Raw genomic sequence first — 21,577 nt, forward strand, 5'->3', positions numbered from 1 at the left:
TTCAGTCTCTCAAAGATTCAGGATAACAGCTGTCCAGCAGTGTCACCGTCCTCTCCGTCAGCATAACGTCCGGAAATCGAGTTCGTCAAAGAAGAAGAGTTTTTTAGTTCAATTCCCTACCTACTTTTATAATGAAAATAATGTCAAAAAGTATCAAGATTGGGGTTTTAGAGAGTCCTCATTGGTGGACATGGGGTCAAGCGGTAAAGTTCTCACATAGTCCACAAAATGAAGTCATCGCGCTTGCTGGTTCCGGTTTTAAGACAGTTCATTGTATTGTCGTTGGCGAAGTTCCCGGAGCGACCTTGACTAGAACATCAGCTCCTGGGGTCAGGACTAGGCCACTGTTGCTGGCGGTAGCGCATGCGCACTTCACCCAGAACCTCGTGTTGTCAGGAGTAGTCACGTTCAACGTCTCGTTCAGCCATTTTGATTAGGCCAAAATGGGCAATTTAAGCAAAACAAACACAAAAACGTAATTAAAACATGGAAATGACTAATAAAATGTTAATCCCTCGCTAATACCCTTATGTGTAAGTAATTATCTAGCAAAAAGCAACATCCAAAGCGTTTATACTCACTCAATAAAGCACAATTTACAATTACATCACAAAAGCAACATGTATCATGCAATATTCTAATTATCTATTATTAGTATGCGTACATATGTTAGTTTACAATTAGTTTAGCCATGCACAGTGCAATTCCCACATGTAATTCTTTTGTTAATTATGATTGATAAGTCTTTCACTGCACACAAATTAATAAGATTACTATTAGTTAATTATTTAGATTAATATAAACATGCAGAATGGGGGGTATACAAAATGTTGTACTACCCGCTCCATCAATCCCCCCTTTGGTGATTATATCACCAAACCAACCAAAAAATTTGTATCCCCTTTTTTGGAATTTCAAATTGATTTCTTGTTTCATTCATATTTCAGTTTCTCCTGTTTCTTCTCTTTTCGCCGTTTTATACATACTCTCTTTGATTACTTCTAATTCTATTTCTTCAAATTCTCTTTCTTGTTTCTTATCTCTTCTTCTTAAGTTTTCTCTTTTTAATCTTTCCAGATTTTTATTCTTTTTACTACAAATACATCCTTGTCTAATTATTAATACTAAGAAAATCACACATGTTAATGGGAATAATATCTAACGTATAAATGTACTACCTAATTTTACTACAAAGTCTTTAATAGCTGATATTTTCTTACCAATCTTCTCCCAAACCTTCAACCTCCAGTGGTACAATTTCGTCATGCAATTCTGTAATATTCTTAATATAAATTTTCAAATCTCCACTTTCGTCAGGAATGTAAGTACAACAATGTTGAACTTTCAGCATTCCACAGACTCCACCCTCTTTTGCCAATAAAATATCAAGGGCAAGTCGATTTTGCATTACCATAGCACGCATGGCAACCATTTCAGTATTCACCAATAAGAATCCTCCAGCGGTGCTTGTTGACAAGCGATCCACTACTGTTGAAAGTCTTCTAATTTTGTTTGCATTCAGAGATATTCCTACTGCGGGTATCAGTGCTCCAAAAATGTCACCCACAATTTCTGTCCAAGATTCTCTCTTACTACATGCTAAATAACTACCTAAGCTATGTACACCATCTTCTCCTCTATCCATATGAAAAATCTGTGGAAAAACCAGGCCAACATAACATGTGCCATACCAATGGTCTGGCAAACGATAATATGCCCTGTTCCCACAAATAAAATACAGTCCTGGAAAGACTGGATCTCTTCCACCTTTAAATCCCCATCCTCCCATGGTTCGGTATGTATCATGGCACTCAGTATTCCCCACAAAATAATTATCATACACTGTTTGATTCCTTCTTATACACAATTTCCCTTTCTGAGGCCAATCTAAAGCCATAGTTGGACTTGTTTCCCCTTTCAAGTGTTTCTCCATTTCTACATCCCAAACTGTTTTCTCCACTTTCCCTTCCGAAGCCTTTCTTTGCATTTTCAATCTCCTTTCTTCAACCATATCTAAAAATGTCTTCTCCTCTTTCTTTAAACTGCAAGTCAAGTTATTTCTAAATATGTATTCTAATGTTAGTTCTTTAGTCTCCAAGAAAAATTCACCTAATACCTTTGCAGGTTTTACCTTGTTTAGTTTGTTAATTGCTGGTACTTGTGAAAATATAGTATCTACATCTGAAAAATAATACTCTAATTTACCTGTTTGATAAAATAAACTAGCTATTACACTACATGTTATTCCATATGTTACTGGAAGGTGATGATAAGTCACTCCTTCAGATACAGATAACTGCATACATACGTAGCAATCCCTTACGTCCATTCTTTTTACATATTCATACAACAATTTTGAATATACATTATTAGAAAAATCTGTTATAGACCTGTCTTTATGCAAATAGTTTCTATCTATTCTATTCGGAACTACCTTTTGAATCTTCCCTATATTAGTTATGTTATCACTATGTCCTTCTAATGTATCTATAGTAACTTTAAATGAAATTAGTAGAGCAAATATACTCCAAAGAAGCATTAATAATCCTGTACAACAACAACACATTTTGCACCATCTTCTAAAGAAGGTACATCTACTTTTGCTACTTTCTATGTTTGCCATCTTAGCTAAAATGAGCCGTGTCGTTTGACTTAGCCTCTTCTACTTCACAACTAGTTTCTAACCCAAGGCTCTAAGCACCTACGTGGTTCTACCAGTTTTTGTCTTTTTCAGTATTTTATTGTCTTTCCATTAGTAATTTTCTTGTCTCATTCAGTTTGGCATCTCATCATCTTTCACTTTCCCTTTGTTTTCAGCATACAGATTGTCCTGAACATCCGCTTCTTCTCCAATATCGGACAAGATAACTCCGAATCTTCGTCTTCCTCAACCACTTCCGGTACAACCACCTCTGGATTTCCTTGGCTATCCGCCTCTTCTTTTACTTCAGGCAGGACCACATATGTCCATTCCGGTGATTTATACTTCTGGTTAGGTTTCCTTGTTCTTTTGCTTTCTTTAACCACTGTTGTCTCTTCTCCTTTCGATTTTTCCTGACTCATCACTTCATTCACCTATTCAGCCCTTGGCGGATTTACACGTGTCAAACAATATCTCAATCTTTTTATTTTATTCGGCCAAACCTCGTCCTTTGCCGCTCTTTTCAATTTACTCCCTTTATCACTCTTTTCAGTCCTCCTAGCTCTCTTTCTCAGAACTCGGCCTTCTGGTATTTCATCTTCGCTTTCCTCTGACTCTGTTTCAACTTGCTTTTTACTCTCAACAGTTTCTTTTTCCACCACTTCTTTTGTTTTCCCTACTTCTGTCCCTCCTCGAATCTCCGGCACACAATCTTCCTGCTGACTACTTGTCCCTGCTTCTAACTGGATGTTGGCGTCCCTACACCTCCTCGGGGGTCTTCCGCAATAATCTTTCACTCTCACTCTCTGTCTCTGGCACCTGTCCATCTAAAGCTGTTATTTCAGGTGGAATTTCTCTCAATCTTTCATCTGGCACTTCCTTCTCATGAATTTCTTTTATCGTCTCTCCACTGTCCTTTTCTTTGTTCTTCCCTTTTTCTTTCCTGGAAGAGTGTGCTCTTTGTTCTGTCTCTGAGTCTGAACTGGTGTCAGAAATCTGTAACCTTCTCCTCAGGGAATTACTTCTGGGGACCAAAGTTAAACTCGGCTCTGTTTCCCCCCTATCAGGGTTTTCTTTTTCTGTGGACTCTCCGTCATCCGACTCAGTACTGGATTCTGATTCGTCAAAATACTCTTTCTCTTTGCTGTCAACTGGATTTGGAATTCTCAAAGTATGGCTTGTATGGATCCAGTTCTTCAATCCAGCACACTTCACAGCTGTTGTTGTGGTCAAGATGACTTGTCTTGGTTTTCCCCACCTGGGAACCAAACAGTTTCTTCTTCTGTGGATTTTTATCCTTACCCAGTCCCCTGGGTTTAGATCATGGGCTGGCTTCTTTTGAAGAGTGGTGGCATCCGCTCCAACCTGATGAAACACAGAATTAACTGCGTCAGCCAGGCTTTTACAGTATTCCAACACCATGTCATCTGTTATAGTCATCAGCTTGTTGACTGGTATAAATACATGACGCATGGCTCGTCCCATGATTATTTCATGTGGACTCAAACCAGTAGTTCTGTCTGGAATTGATCTAATAGTCATGAGTACCAGAGGCAAGACATCGGGCCATTTCATACCTGTGGCTCAACATATTTTCCCTATTCTGTTTTTGATAGTACCATTCATTTGTTCTACTACACCAGAAGCCTCTGGTCGAAAGGCACAATGCAGTTTTTGTCGTACATTCAATGCTTCACATATCAGTTTTATGATCTCATTATGAAAATGTCCTCCTCTGTCTGATTCAATTGATACTGGGAACCCAAATCTAGGGATAAATTCCCTCAAGAGTAATTTTGCCACTGTCATTCCATCATTTCTTCTTGCTGGGAACGCCTCTACCCACCAGGAAAATAGACATACCATAACCAAAACATACCTCAACCTGTTACAAGGAGGCATCTCAATGAAATCCAATTGCATTCTGGTAAAAGGCCCTCCTTCTCGACCTATTGTTCCTAGACTCACTACTGTCTTTCTTCCTGGATTGTATTGCTGACAAATTAGGCATCTTTGACAAAGACTTTCTGCTACAATTCTGAATTTTGCATTATACCAAATTTGTTTAAAGGACCTAATCATGGCGTCTCTCCCTATATGTCCCTGTTCATGATACATCCGTGCCATGGCAGACATCATGCTATCAGGCATAACTGGTCTTCCATCTCGATAGACCCACACATGATCCTTCTCTCTTGGTGCACATCCTGCTTTTACCCACTGTTTTATTTCTTCCTCTCCTGCTTCTTCCTGCAATTGTCTTACTTCTTCCCATGTTCCCACAGTGTTAGTAAACATTGGAAAACAAGAAATCAATTCCTTTTCCTTTGCCCGATTGATTGAATTCTGATTTTGTGCACAATATTGCGCCATATCATTTGCAAATTTGTTACCAGTGGCAATGTAATCACCACTGCGACTATGGGCCGCACATTTTACCACAAGCAATTGCCTAGGCAGCATTATCGCCTCAAGCAACTTTCCAACCACTTCAGCATTCTTAATGGGAGTTCCACTCGAGGTTAGGAAACCTCTCTGCAGCCATATTTGGCCGAAGTCGTGGACTACCCCATAGCCGTACTGGTTATCAGTTATCACAGTCACTCTCACACTTTTCCCAATCTTACATGCTCTTGTCAGGGCAACAAGTTCAGCTACTTGGGCCGATCTTACTCCTTTCAAATAGGTTGCTTCCATCACTGCTGCAACTGTACATACCGCATACGCTGCACTCAGTACTCCATCATCTGTCCTCAAACAAGATCCATCAACGAACATGACATAATCACTTTCTGGTAAGGGTTCGTCTTTTATGTCAGGTCTTGGTTTTGTACAAAAATCAAGTACATTCAAACAGTCACGATCTGCTTCATCTCTTACTTCCACATGCTCTACATCTGGCAACAGCGTTGAAGGATTCACATTCACACATCTCACAAGACTCACATTTGTTGCACCCAAAATGACCTTTTCATACTTAGTCAGTCGGCTGTGCGTCATATACTGAGTACGACTCCTTGTTAAAAGGATCGCCACATCATAAGGTACAAACACTTTCACCGGATATCCCATTACAATTCCTTCACTCTGTTCCAAACTTCGACATGTAGCAGCTACTGCTTTCAAACATCCAGGAAGGGCTACAGCTACTGGGTCCAACATGGATGAAAAATACGCAATTGGTTTCCTCAGTTTTCAATGCTACTGTACTAGAACAGAGAGTGCACATCCATTTCTCTCACTGCAATACAACTCAAACTCTTTGTCATAATCAGGCATTCCTAATGCAGGCGCTTCACATAATCCTTCTCTCAATCTTTTGAATGCTGTCAATTCCTCTTTATTCAAATCAATTGGATCTGTCACATCACTTCTTGTCAATCGTACCAAAGGTTTTGCAATCAATGAAAAATTGCTTATCCACTGACGACAATATCCAACCATTCCCAGAAACATTCTCACTTCTCTTGGGTTCATTGGTGGACTCATTCTTTTTATAATTCTGATTCTGTCTATGGTTATTTTCCTTTGTCCTTTCTCAATGTTATGTCCTAAATATTGTACTTCCTTCTTACAAAATTGTAATTTCGATGGTGACACTTTTAGTCCTCCATCTGCCAAGTGATTCAGCAAGGCTACTGTGTCTACCTCACAAGCTTCACGAGTTTTTGATGCCACAAGCAGGTCATCAATGTATTGAACCAATACAGAATTTTCAGGCATTCCTAGACTTTCCAAAGACTTCTTCAGTAATTGATTAAATATTGAAGGGCTTTCTGTATATCCCTGTGGAATTCGGCACCACGCCAAAATACGCTCACCGAAACGAAATGCAAAAATCTGCTGACTGTCATGGTGTAATGGGATGGAAAAGAAAGCATGGCACAGATCAATCACTGTATACAATTCTGCGTCATGAGGGATCTGATATAAAATCACAGATGATTCGGTACAATGGGACAACACGGTACAACAATTTTGTTTATCTTTCTCAGATCTTGCACTATGCTGAACTTCCCACTAGTTTTTTTCAGTCCCATTATTGGTGAATTACATGGGCTACTCATTATTTCTCTCAAAATCCCTTGTTTTATCATTTTCTCAATCACAGGAGTAACTCCTTCAATTATTTCAGGTGTCAACTTATATTGTGGGACATTTGGGTAACTTACTCCTTCTTTTACAGTTATTTTTGCTGGATCTACATTTCTCATCAATCCTACGTCTTCTCCAGTGAAATCCCAAACTTCTGCTTTAACAGATTGTTTTAATTCTTTTGGTAATTCGTCAGGGTTAAATACAGCATAGGTTCCTGTAACCTCTTTCTCTCTGTTTGCCATTGTCATTTTATACAGCACATCATCATCTGGTGTTTCAAAGGCTATTCCATCTGGAGTACAAGATATGGTGCAGTTCATTTTGCACAATAAATCTTTACCTAACAAGTTCACAGGACTGGTGTCGCACACGAAAAACCGGTGCATTTCAGAAAATTTCCCTATACTAACTTTCACTGGTTCTGTAAGGTAAGTTTTAATCTGTCTGTTGGATACACCATCTACTTGGATCGTTTTATCCGAGAGAGGAAGATTCTTGACATCAGCTGATCCAACAGTTGATCGAGTAGCACCAGTATCAACTAGGAAAGTAATATTTTCATTATTAACTTTTCCATCTACAAATGGGCCTGTCTGGTCTACTTCTAGAGTTGCGCCAAGCACGCACTCTTATTCCTCCCTTCGGCACCGTCAATAACCCTCCTCTGAATCGCTTTCATCGCGTTGCAGCCAATACTACGAAGCAGCGCTAGCGCGTGGCGGCTTATTTACCTGTTTTTCGTTGTAGAATCCATTCTCTTTACTATACTTCTGGCAATGTTTGTTCTGTGGAAAAGGTGGTTTTGGCACCTGATTCTGTTGTGTTACAACCTGCTGTTGTCGTTGCTGTTGACCACTCACCTCATTCTGCACCTGTGGATTCAATGATGCATTTTCATTGTTAGTACTCGGAGGAAATTTACACTTGGATTTCCAATGCCCTATCCTACCACAATTATGACACAGAATTTTTTTTTTAGCTTCCTCGATATTCCCTTTATTTTTCCCAGGATTAAACTTTTGTCTTGACCCAGCTTGTTCCGCTAATTGAGCTTCCTGTCTCTCTGCTACCTTTACTTGTGCCCACATAGCCTTTTCTTTCAATTTCTGCTGTTTTGCTTCAGTTTCATCACTGAAATATTTAGCATGTCTCAATACTTCGTCTATTTTCTTATTTTGCCAATCTACGGTATGCTGTTTTATCATCTCACTAATTTCTGGATGAAGACCATATACAAATCTGTATACGAAATGACTCAAATCCCTGTCACTTAGATTTTCATCTCCACTGAATTGTTTAAAGGCTAAAATTAACCTCTCATAATAGGCATGTACTGACTCTTTGCTTTCCTGATGTGTTCTGTCAATTTTTACCCAGTCTGTCTTTTTAGGAGGTACCTTGTTTTTCAAAAATGCCATAACCTGTTCGTATTTCTTCATTACCTCGGGGTCTGGAGCCCCTATTTTTGGATCCCTTGGGTATTCCTGTGTCGGCCAATCTATCATGATTTTGCACTCTGTCCATAGGTCTGCTGGTACTATTATGTCAAAGAAGCTATTTAGATCAATCCACAATACTTTGGATAATTTTACAAATCTATCCACCTGTCTATACCACTCGACGGGTTTTTCACGTAGTCGAGGGAAGTCATTCGTAAATGACAAAATATCCTGTCTAGTCCTTGGGACATGTACATATCCTCCTCCTGGAATCTCTCTCATAGGGCATTCTGTCACAACCTTCTCTTTCTCTCTCACAGGGTAAGCTGAAAACTTTTTGTCTGAAACTTCATCTCGTTTACGATACCATCTGCTTTTCCATTTGTCCACATCTCCCCATTTTCTCAACAAACTAATTATCTCTTTAATCTGACCTATTCGTCCTGTGGTTTTCATGTTTTCAATGTTTTTTTCAGTGAAATCTACTCAATAGGGTTTTTGTAGTGCTTTTACCTTTTCAATATCAATACCCATTTCATTTGCCACTTCTTCTAATTTTTCATGGAGACTTTTTGCTCTCCATGTTACGCTTTTACACAGAAATAACAACTCCTCATCTTGGTAAGTTTTTAACTTTTCCGTAGGGATAGTTCCTACTATTAATTCTTCCAGTACTATTCGTAGTTTGGCCACATCTATCAACTGCGATTCTTTGTCTTTCTTTTGCAAGCTTCTCAACCATTCACTGAATTCCTCTGTAGATCGTCCTACTGGCTTCTCTATATATCCTTGTCCAAAATCCGTTTGTGTTTCTGACATTGACTCCACTATTGTCATACACTTTTCTGCACAGTTTTTACCTACGAACGGGTTATTTGAAAAATTCGGTTCAATCATACTCATTGTCTGTCTCCATGGATTCTCATTCTGACTCATTCTCGGTTGTTCAACCGGTTTACTACTTTTATAAGGGACCGTCAAACAATGTTCTCTATCTTTCTGTTTATCAAAAATAGGCATTACTGGACCTATCGTTACTGGAACTGTTACCGCTTCCAGATTCTTTGTCAATTCTCTTAATTTCTCGGTTAATTCTAGGGTCGTTTTCGCTAGTTCTGCTGAATTTTCATTGTTTACTTTGCTTCTAGACTTCTTCTCTACCTCTCTAATGGAATTGTTCCTTCCCAAATCTTGCAACTCTGGTTCCGTTTTTATGATTCGTACGGTTTCTTTCATTGGGGCACTTGGGGTTAATATTTCTGGTTCTGGTCGATATGGAGGTGGATTTTTATAGAACATATCATCAAGAACATCATCCTCTGATTCATTCACTCCATACCCTCTCGTTTCCACATTATGCCTCTTTTCTACACACTTTCTTCCTTCATTCTCTCCTGCAGTTCTTACGGGAAACAAACCCTCAGTCATACTCGCATTCCGCCACCTTCTCATTCGGTCATCATGCGTCTCATGTCCATATGGTCTGCCAAGCATGTACCTATATCCTCTAGCGTTTCTCTGTCTTTCTCGGTCATGCATCTCGTCTTCCCACTCCGTCAATGCCTCAAATTGTGTCAGTCTAGGTCTTGGTTCTAAATTAATCATTTTCTCTCTCAAATTTCTCAAAACGGCTAAATTAAATTAACCATGTTCTGGAAAAGCCAACACTCCGTCCTTTTCGGTATACTTGACCCAGTTATCTAACCAAATACAAGTGTGATATCCATATTTCGCAACCATAAAGGATGCAGGGGTTTTCGGTGGAGGAAGTAACTGTCCTTCCCTAGTTATAATCGGTTTGTCCTTTTCAAACCACCTCTTAATTCTACCAAACCAAGACTTTTTCTCCTTTTCTGGTGGATCGTAATACATTTTCCTTTCTTTCGTGTATCACTAGTCTCTCTTTACAACTGTACCACTATTCTGTCCAATCGCAGCGCGACTCACACTAACGCACCAATACGGAGCGTCTACGTCACCCTGTACTTCTCCACTCCTAGCGCGGCGCACACTAACGCACCAATCCAGAACGTTTTACATTTCTGACCGACTGTCCAATCCCAGCGCGGTCGTTCTGACATCAGCAGCCGCTGCGCCAGCTCCTGCTTCTGTCTATCCCTCCTTCACAAAATCCGCTCGGTAAGTTTTTGTTTTCAAATTTTACAATTCTGTTAGTAACAACATATAAACACCACCATTGTCCGCTTCGCTAACCAAGGAATAGCAATAGACCTTTCTCACGAGAATTCCGTCTTTCCCGAGAGCAGCGCTTACCTCTGCCCTACTACGGAATCGTTATTTCCGTTGATAAAGTAGCACATCCCTCTACCTTACCCTTCTAACAAGCATTAGCTAACCGTTTCTCCAGAATTAAGACACATAGTTGGAGACCCAATGCTCCTGAGAAATAAAACTAGAGTTTCACATTTAACCCGAATGCCTTTACATTCACGCACGTTCACACCAGAAAAATGTAGTACATTCACACAGAATCCTGTCTTTCCCGAGAACAGCGAACAGTCTGTCCTACTACAGAATTATGACATACTTTAACAAAGCAGCGCTTCCCTCTAATTTGTCCTTCTAGCAAGCTCAGAGAACACCTGTTACCTTTCCAGTGATAAGCGTTATCGGAATGCCATTTGGACTCCTGGTACCTAAGACCAAAATTTCACAGGTAATCTTCGCTATCATACACACTTCTCTCACACCGAAAATGTCTCTAATGGCAACGCACGGCGATGTCACCGAATCTAACCCAGACAATGCGTCGTGCAACTTCAATCGTTACACGTTTCTCCCTGTGTACATACAGGGCAACAACAATTCCGTCTTTCCCGAGAACAGCGCTTACCTCTCCTCTACTACGGAACCGTTACAAACTTCCGACTTCCTACATCCCAGAAGCCGAGCAAACAACATATAACTCAACACGACTCACATAGAGTGTTAGTACATAAACCAATATCAATAACCAATAATCAATAAGCAATTTACAAGCTATAATCACCAAACCAAAACAATAAAAACCATCATACTGCTACCAGAAAAACTGTTGCAGCGTGGAACATCAAATTCCCCCTTTGGCACAGACCAAATACCTCAATAGTAAATTCACTCAAATACATTCATTGGTGGGGCCCATAACACCAACACTCACACTCCGTTGATCTGCTTCCCTAGAGGAGTAAGCTTCCAAACGCTGACATGAAAGGAATATCTTTACCTAACTCTAAATGCGTTGACTCCAACCCTGAGATATTCCCCTCATTAGGAGATGAATCATTTAGTTGTTATTTATGGTTTTAGTGAACACAATCATTTATCTATACTTTTTTAGAGAGTCCTCATTGGTGGACATGGGGTCAAGCCATAAAGTTCTCACATAGTCCACAAAATGAAGTCATCGCACTTGCTGGTTCCGGTTTTAAGACAGTTCATTGTATTGTCATTGACGAAGTTCCCGGAGCGACCTTGACTAGAACATCAGCTCCTGGGGGTCAGGACTAGGCCACTGTTGCTGGTGGTGACGCATGCGCACTTCACCCAGAACCTCGTGTTGTCAGGAGTAGTCACGTTCAACGTCTCGTTCAGCCATTTTGATTAGGCCGAAATGGGCAATTTAAGCAAAACAAACACAAAAACTTAATTAAAACATGGAAACGACTAATAAAATGTTAATCCCTCGCTAATACCCTTATGTGTAAGTAATTATCTAGCAAAAAGCAACATCCAAAGCGTTTATACTCACTCAATAAAGCACAATTTACAATGACATCACAAAAGCAACATGTATCATGCAATATTCTAATTTTCTATTATTAGTATGCGTACATATGTTAGTTTACAATTAGTTTAGCCATGCACAGTGCAATTCCCACATGTAATTCTTTTGTTAATTATGATTGATAAGTCTTTCACTGCACACAAATTAATAAGATTACTATTAGTTAAATATTTAGATTAATATAAACATGCACAATGGGGGGGTATACAAAATTTTGTACTACCCGCTCCATCATAGTCACAATTGTCTTTGCCCACTTCTTCTTGGGACTGATATTGCAGTTGACTCAGTGACTTAAGAGGAATGGAAGATAGAAAAGAAGAAGAATTAATTAATGGCCCGATTATGACTTGGGAAGAGCGGCGTCGGGTCCGCCCGGCCATCGCATAGCCAAAGCTACGCTCAGACCGCCCGCCAGATTAGGGGTTTGCTCCTGTCTGGCGGGTTGGTTTTTCCTTCCTATGGCGATGCCTCTAAAAATGGGCACTGCAATGGGAACGCCAAAAAACGTTCTTCCATGGCATGGACTGAAAAGTCCATGCCATGTAGAAAGTGGGGAGCACCCTGGGCGGTAAATTCTGTTGCGCTCGCGGAATTTGTAGAATTTGGGTAATTTCGTGTTCGCTGAGATTTTTTACCGTTTCGTGGAGCTTTGCGTAGCGAGACTACACAAATTCCGCCCACCCCTAGTTGTGACCCCTTGTATGCATCCCCATGTGGTGGAGGCACAGAGGGCACTACAAGGCCCCCATTGTTTCCTCTCCGTTACGGTGTTCATGGAGGAGGAACCTCAATGACACCCCCAGTGCAGAAGAAAATCGTAAAATGCTTGGCTGGGCCGCGGCTGTCACGCCAAGCATATTGCAGCCTCCTGACTGCTATAAGAACACCTGGGAATGGTGGCTGCGGCGGGGCTGTGGCAGTCCCGCTGCCTGATTCGTAATGGGGTGGTTGGGAGACCACCACCGCCGCGAGTCTGCCGGTCCATGGACCGCCAGACTCGTAATTGAGACCTAAGTGTAGAAATGTGGGAAATGTATTGGGAGAGAACACTTTCAAGTAAATTAAAAGATGTTGAACTCAACCCTTCTGTCCGAAAGTATGTCTGAAGGCCAACGGGTCACTTATCCTTCTACAATGGTACAAAAAATAGAACATGACAATTGTAGAGGAGGACAGGTACTTTTATGCTGTCCATTGTGTTAATGTGCTAATTACATTTTTTGTATAAATTGCTTTGTGATTGCAAGTTTTAGAAACCAAAGACTTTCTGTCAAGCATGCCAATCTATAGAAGATAGAATACAGGAAAAGATTGGAAAGCGATTGCATCTTTAATGTAGCACTCCAGTGCAGATTAGTTGTTCATCAGGGGGAATCCTTTTTACAGTGTGCTCCCCCTGAGACTCTTTTTAGGGGCTTTCTTATGATTGACATTTTAGTGGTGCAGTTTTTGATGTTAATGTGCATTTTGCGTAAAAGCTATAGTGTGTAGTGAAGCTGTTTTATTTGGATTGGCCCCATTCACTTGTATGGGATGGGCACTTCTAGTACAAGATAGCTGCATGTTTTTTTGTTATGGTTGTTGATCGAACAACAGCTAAAGGTTACTTGCAGAGGTGTGGCTGACTGAACCCTTATATGTGGAGACCACTGTTTTCAAATTGTTGAAGTTGACTTTCTTACAGAGCCATATTTGCTGATTTTGTCATGTAAACAATTGTAGAATGCATGTTTTTAAATTTCCTGACACTGCTCCATTTACAAAACCATTTGCCTGTGTAAGTTCAACTGTTGTGCAAGTGTCTTGATTTAAACCTAATTTACACAATGTGAATTTGTACTTGTAGATTTATTTCCGCATACATATCATTACCCCAATATGGTATAATATTAAGCATGGTTAAATCTCTTACAATGGGCTGTTGGCGTCGCACGGCAGAAACATTTGGTAAAGCTCTCTGTTAGACCTGGCACCTTGGCGTGAGTTTCCCTTCCACTTTTTGCTGATGTGCCTCATTGTGTTTTGTTGGTGTTAGCTGCTCAGGGCACTGTGCCACTGCTAATCAGTGGCACAGTGCAAGCGCTCCCTTTTGAAAAGTGTATACATTGATTGGTGTCCATGTTTGGCTTATTTGGTTTACTATCAGCCCCTAGTAAAGTGCACCAGGAGTGCCAGGGCTTGTAAATACAAATGCTGCTGGTGGGCTTGCAGCACTGGTTGTGCCACCCACAGAAGCGGCCTAGCAAAATATGTCTAGGATCTGCCACTGCAGAACCTGCGCGCGGTCTGGTACTGTCGCGCTGATTGCGCAAGTGCACCTACTTGCCAGTCCCTAAACCTTCCCTTAACTACATATTAGTCACCCCTCTGGTAGGCCCAAGGGCAGGGTGCATTGTAGGCATACGGTAGGACATGCCCTGATGTGTGCGGCATGTCTTAATAGTGAATTACAGCCATTTTCGTTTTTCACTATTGAAGGCTACCTGCTCTTCATAGGCCAGAATGGGCTGCTGGAATTACTACACGCTGTAATCCCAGTGGACTTATAGAGCATGGTAGAAAGTTATATTTAGTATGCCTGAACTCAGAATAATAAAAAACTTCTTTTAGTAAAGTTTATTTTAATATCCCGTGTTTGTAAATACTACTTTTAGAAAGTTAGTATTTACTGACCTGGCCATTTCAGTCCGCCTCTGCTGGTGTGTGTTCTGCCTAGTAACAGGGAAGAGCAGGGCTGGGGAATTCCAGGAGACAGGCTGGCTGCCAGGTGGTGGGTAGAGAGATTACACCAGGATGGGTGGGAGGAGTACACCTTTGACTCTGAATAGACCTGTGCTCTGCCACCACAATGCCGGCTCCGCCCCCTGTGGAGCAGCTGATGTCTCTGCCCTGCTGCTGAAAGGAAAGAGCAGAGTCACCTCAACAAAGTGCTCCAAAACTGGACTGAGCCAGGCCCAGGCCCCCTGGCGACAAAGAACAAAAGAATTGTGCTATAAAAGAAGGAGCCCTGCTCCTAAGAAATCAGATCCTGTTTGCGCCAAGACGAACTTCTGCCTGAAGGAGAAGGACCTGGAGAAGCTGAAGGAGGAATACTGTCCCTCTGCCTGAGAGACTGGCCTGCAGTGGGTGCCTGTCTGCTGGAAGGAAAGGAAAAGACTAAAGGAAAAGACTTTGCATCAACTTGTGCTTTCAAACAATCTCCAAGGGCTTGCTTGTGAACCTGCCCCCTGAACTGCGCCCCAGGAACAGTGGGCGCTACCTTTCCCCCAGAAGAAGAGAAGCTGCTGGAAGCGATCCTGTGACGCTGACCCCCAGAGAACCTGTGTGCCCCCCTCCTCTTTCCAAGCACCGCGACATATGCCACCGGGGCTACCACGAGCACCGTAAGGACCTGTCCACCGGGTCCCAGCACTGCAAGTAACTGCCCCTCCGAGCCGTAGCTCGCAATGCGAAGAAAAGAGCCTGAACGTCTAAACACCGAGTCTCTGCGACCCTGAGCCGCCGAGATCACCGCGAGGACCTACGACGCACTGGTGATCCCCTGGAAATCTGACAGCGCAACGCGCTGAAGAGATTGCCCCCGAGCTGCCCCTCCTGCCCGTGATCGTGTGGCCGAGACTGTCCTGGAGCACCCCACGAAGCACCGCCGCCCACTGCCAAGAAGGGACGACAACGCGACGTGGGACGCTCCTGCAAGGACCCCTGAAGCTGCTGTGATCACCCCCTGTGCAAGGAATCAGGTACTGTGTGCGAGCGCGCTGGAGTACGACCCGCCCGTTGCTTGGTTCGGGCCGTACTAGCGCTGTAGACCCGCTACGCGACGAACGCGTGATTTGTGCACCTTGGTACGGCTCGAAATCAGCTGTTCGCACTGTCCCACCGAAGGTACGGCTCGTCCAGCATTAGATACATTGACGGCGCTCAGCGGGAAGCGTGAGCTTTGGCAAGAGGCGTACCGGACGTGTACGACGCGTACCAACGAAGGTACGGTCCGTACGGTTCACGTCCCGAGTACGCGTGCTCACGCGAGAAGCGTGAGAATCGCCAAGTGACGTCCAAAACCTCGTACGAAGCGTACGCAAGGCGCTACGAAGCGCACAGACACCCTAAAGAAGCTATTTTAAGTACAATTTTGCCATTTTAAGAACTGTGGACTGCCTGAAAGCATTTGAAAGTAACTGGAACATTATTTATACAAGAGAACTGTATTCTGACAACCTGCCTAAAGAAATCTTTTATATAAAGAATTTCATTTTGATATAAATACAGCCTTGTGTCTTTGTGTGGTGGGGTGGTGATTATTGTGTGGGACACTTTGAATGCTTAACCTAATGCCCTCTGGAAATCTAGCCTGACTGCTCACGCCACGTTACCTAGAGGGTGAGCAGGGGTTATTTTTAAAGAGGTAATCCTTTGCCCTGACTTAGAGGAAAGGGTCCCTGCTTGTCGCAAGTGCATACCTGCGCCAACCAGAGACTCCGGATTCTAACACTCACAAACTGGGGTATTCCCAAACTTCTCCTTGAGCGACTCTCAGCCTGTAAACAGTCACAGAATTGCTCATCCCCTCAAATGTATATTTCCAGGGTGTGAATGGGAAGGGAATGCCTCCCAAAATATTTCCCTGTGGGGAAACAAGTAAAACTACAATTGTTCCCATGCAAAGACACTTTTGCATATCCAGTTGCACCCTATATACTATTAACCCCTGCAGACAAGCAAGCCTTCACGTAATTAGGTTTCACAAAACCTTTAGAGAAGTACTCTTGTAAAGTTCAGACTGTCTTTAAGGTGTACTCTTGTAAAGATAGGTACATTCCTGAAATGTGTAACTCTTCAACCTTACTGGGTGAAAAGCTAGGTTGCAGATTTATAAATAATTTGGTGAATCAGTCCCTTTGCCTGTGCAGAGGTGGAATAATCTTGGGGTTCTACGCATTAGCATCAAAAATTGCTTTGTGCAGTGACTGCTTGCACCCAAAATAGCCCAGTGATTTAAATATGTGAGCTTGTTATTTGGGAAGCATTTACTGAACTATAGTTATCTGGGATGGATAAGCTACTTGAGGAGCTCTGAAATTAAAGGAATGAAGATGATTGTGCCGCACAGTAGAGGTGTATGTGGTTTTGTAGGTTAAAAGTTATAATGAGAGGTATCCATAGAGAAAAAAAGGGGGAGAGAGTGAATAAGGTGGAAAAGCAGGCTGCAATACAGCGTGAAACTATATCCATGTTCTGGTATTCTATGCCATTTGTTAGCTGACACAACAAGGTGCTCGATGCAATGCTTGAATTAATCTTAGCCACCGGCAATCTCTCATGCCAAATCCCAATCCATCGTTTTTCGTCCACCATGCCATCTCAGTTTGAACCCAGCCATATGCAAATCAGCCTCGGCCCTGCTCCAATCAGAATAGTCCATGCTGAACTGTCCGGTTCATTCAAGCATTCCATCTATCACCTGGCAGTCACTCAGGCCGCATCCTAATCCATCGCTTTTCACCCACCATGCCACCTAGGGTTTTTTTGTGCACTTTAATTTGTTTGCTGACAGCTGTCCGTCTTCTTATAGGGCTCATGCCCTACCATTTGCAACAAATACTGATATCTAATGAAAGATTCTGTTCATGATGGACTGTACAGCAGTCTATGTCAACACTTGTCACTGGTTGTAATTTCCCAACTAGCATGGTGGTGCTGTGGGAAGTATTTATGTATTTGTTTCCTATCTGTAGAATTTCCTTATACTGAATATGTTTTCTCTGTGCAAAGTACAAAGATGGCTGCTGTCTTTCATCATATTGTTAAATTGTTTTAGTCATTAGTATTATTGATAAGCTAACCTTGAATCTCAAGTATGGTGTTACTTGCTATTCTGTATTCTAATATGAACATGCTTTGTGACAAACCTTTGTTAAATGAGTATACCTTGCACTGTTTTTCATTAACTGGATTTTCCTTTTGCTCTTTATTTATTTCTTTTCAAAATGACTGAACCTAGGTATCTGAATGATCTCTATGAGCTGGATCTGCGACCTGGGTCCGGGGTTGTGGGCTGGAATATCCCCACAAACAAGGGAACAGTTCCTTCTCCCCGAGAATCCCACACTGCCATTGTTTACTGCAGGAAAGAGTCCAGAAAACCGAAGATGTACATTTTTGGAGGGATGTGCGGGCACCGACTGGACGACCTCTGGGAGCTAGACCTAGGTGGGTACAATCAGGCAAGTAACACAGTGCGAAAGGCTGCTGTCTCAGTCGTGAATGTCACTGGTTTCTCCCCTCCTCGGTGCAGGCTGCATTTTGTTTCCTGTGTTTTTTGTGCTTTTCAAAAAGTGAGTTTCAAACTGCAATCAAATACTTGTCACATCACGAACCTTCATTATAGGCTCAAAAGCTTTAATTGATGCGCCACATTGATGGAAAAGGTAATCAAGCCGCACATTATTATATCATTAAAGGTAAAAGGATGGAGAAAATTGTAATGTCACAAAGATTTCAGAGTTGGCTTGGGACAGTGAAAGAAAGAAATATGTGATTACTCATTATATGGTTGTTTTAAACATTGAACCAGTAATGTTTTCAGCATTAGACCAGTAATTAGACCAGTTAACTGCCTTAAGAGGAGTCTGTCATACCAATAGGCACCCACATGAGTCGGATGTATTGTCAATAAAGTGTAGTCGTGCTATGTAACCTCTTGTAGCACAATATCATGTCCATAACTGATATTTGCAAACAAGGTTCAGGAATAGTGACACTATCTTGTATCATTTGCAAGTCAAATAAAATTATCAACAGTTCAGATGGACGATCTATGGTTTTGTATAAACAACAGGCTGTAAAGCATTTATGTTCTAGAGTGTACAGTTAAGGTAAATTCCTTCCCCAAAGTTGTTCATCAAAAGTACCCTTGAAACTCAATAATGTGAGTAACAACTCTTCCTGACTGAGAGCAGAACCGTACGTGTGAACTGATTTCAACAGCAAAGTAATTAGGGAGTAGAATACCTTCTCCAAATAAAACATTGTTTGCGTGCAAATCTCTACCGGTTTGTTCATTACTGGACATGTCATATGTACAGAACGTTTGAGCTTAATGAACTGACCAGATACTGGGTGCCATCATGCCCAAGAGCTGACATCCGCTCCAGAGATTCCTGCCATCAAAGAATCCCTTGCATGAAAGTTTACATGGAGAAATACAAAAATGTATTCTAGAACTACCAACTGCACATAATCATAATCCTACTATATGTCACTGGATGCCGACTCCCTTCACACAGTCACTCGGTGGAGAGCCAATATGACACAATGGGAGAAAAAGTGAGCCGGAAACCCCTGCACAGAGAGGTTTTCCAGCTTTTGTGAGGAAGCTCTGCACATCTGATCACCATTGGTGGAATGAGGTTGGTTTTAAAATATACTGTAGCAGTAATCATGTAATCAAATGACTGGTTGCACTTTTTCCTAGGATGTGTTATTTCATTATGCTATTAACTGTAATTTTTTATGGTTTTAAGATGCAAAATTGTTATGGTTTTAATTAACTGAAATAATAAACTTGAACTTGAAACTTGAGGTTGGTCGTATAGGGTGAGGGGAGGGGAGGGGTAGGGATGTGCAACCTCTCCAAGACCTCAGTTTTTTTGAGGGGGTGAAGGGGATATAAATGACTCGCATGCAGCGCTCACCACTGAGCCACACCCCTACCCCCTCAAAAGCCCCCCAACAACCACTTACAACAATGGACTCAAGGCACCACCCCTTAAGCAGACCCCTACCCCCTCCTCTCACACGAGAAAACAATTGATTGAAGTTGACGGTTCTAGTATTATCTAATGTTGTATGCCTTGATTCCTTAAAGTGACTGATTCGTTGTTAATCATGCCCAACTAGGACTCTACATGTTACTTCTGACCAAGCTATATCAAACACCTCCAACCACAACACATTTTCACGGGATTAGCAGTTTGTCAAAATGACCTGATCTGAGGGGATGGTTTATCACATATCTTTATAATTTTCTCCGAATACATTTTTTTTTACAGTGATTGGTATGTGCAGCTTCCTTTACCAGATATGATGGTAACAGCACATAAAGAAGGCAGTGATGTGGTAGGAGTTTCCCTACTACAAGTGATGCAGTAAATGTCAGCCAGTCTTTTGAAACATACATTTTGCCCATAACGGATATGCCTAGATCTGACCAGTGTGAAAGGCTTATGTTGATATGGAGGTAGGTGGGCTGCCTTAGTGGTGCAGTTGGGGAAATTCTTTTAGAATCTAGCCCCACCTGGCATTGCACTCTATACCTACATACTTATAGCTATAGTTCAGTGTGACTCTATCAGCAAGATATTTAATTAAATATTATGAAACGGCTGAAAGTAGACAAACAGTTGCCAGCTCTTTGGGAGTCAAAGCTGCAGGGGTCGTCCTTTTTCAGGCTGGGTTGTCACCATCTGTAACCCATTTCTCTGAAGAATAAACCTTTCTGCAGTTTGCTGACCTTATGAATTTTCTTCCAGGTTTCTGCTGGTCTGGTATATCTTTTCCACCAGCCGTATCTCTCCATCGCTGCCAGACAGCTCCATACGGCTTCATCGGCAACTCTGCCTCTGAACATAGATGAGAACACCAGAGTATATTAGGCAGGTGCTGGCACACTGGCATCAGTTCTGTTTTTCTGCATGTCATTGACCCAAGTCTGGAGCTCTCTCTGTGTGTTTCACTTATGAAATTCCTGAGCATATGTACGGCTACTGTCAAATGTCTCATCCAATAGTTTCAGGTGTCAGGCCTTGGTGCAAATTCCGCAAGACACTGCCCCTTTCTGTTGATCTTTGGAGTCTACAATTGTGTTTGTCTCCATGCATCCGAAGGTCAGGGAGCAGGAGGTAGAGTTGTTTTTGGTTAAGACCCTCTGGGAGATGGCTGCTTGATCTCCTACTCCCCCCCCTACCCCCACAGGTAAGTCATCTGTAAAGGTAGATTTTGTAGCACAACTCAAGCACACAAAAAAGTGCCTGCTCTCGGGAAAATTTAGAGTCTTCAAAACTAGATTTTCCAGACGGTGGGCAAATACACCATTTCACACTGGGTAATCTTCTGTATCACGATCTGCTATGACCAGACTAAAGAAAGATCCTCTGGAAGGCCTTGGCTACCTCCACGGTCCTCCCCAAAAGTCTCCAGCAGCTGACCTCTGCTGGGCGCTACATAGTCATGCCTGCTTAATTTTGCTATGCACTATTGTCTGATGTCTCTGGTTGGCAGTAATTGGTATTTTGCCTGAGCTCTGTTGAATGACTTCTTGGTTGACTGGAACGATTCATTCTCACCTTGTAGGGTGATATTGCTTTAGAACTTATTCTTAAGGTGGAGAATCTGTGGGAAGACGTGTCCATCAGTAGTAAAACGTGCTTACCTTCAGTATTGATAATTCTGGTGAGTACATAATCTTTCTGCAAATTCCTTGCTGCCCCACCTTCCTCTTGTCCCCTGATGAGTTAGTAGTGCCATGGCTGATACGAGCCCAAAGTATGCAAATATTTTATATATCATATTTGTGGCTCTCGTCCCTCTCTCGGTTCCTCCCCGCATGCA

The 21,577-nt window shown here is 42.0% G+C and overlaps 1 protein-coding gene across 1 annotated transcript in view; it reads left to right on the plus strand.

Moving 5' to 3' along the window:
• HCFC2 (host cell factor C2) overlaps nucleotides 1-21,577 on the plus strand; it is a 248,832-nt gene that overhangs the window by 31,918 nt on the left and 195,337 nt on the right. The window contains exon 4 of the mRNA XM_085653253.1: nucleotides 17,970-18,178. Within this exon, the coding sequence (XP_085509379.1) occupies nucleotides 17,970-18,178 (209 nt within the window). The remainder of the gene's footprint in view (nucleotides 1-17,969; nucleotides 18,179-21,577) is intronic.

Source organism: Triturus cristatus, chromosome 4_1 (assembly GCF_964204655.1).
Source record: "Triturus cristatus chromosome 4_1, aTriCri1.1, whole genome shotgun sequence".
Classification (NCBI taxonomy): domain Eukaryota; kingdom Metazoa; phylum Chordata; class Amphibia; order Caudata; family Salamandridae; genus Triturus; species Triturus cristatus.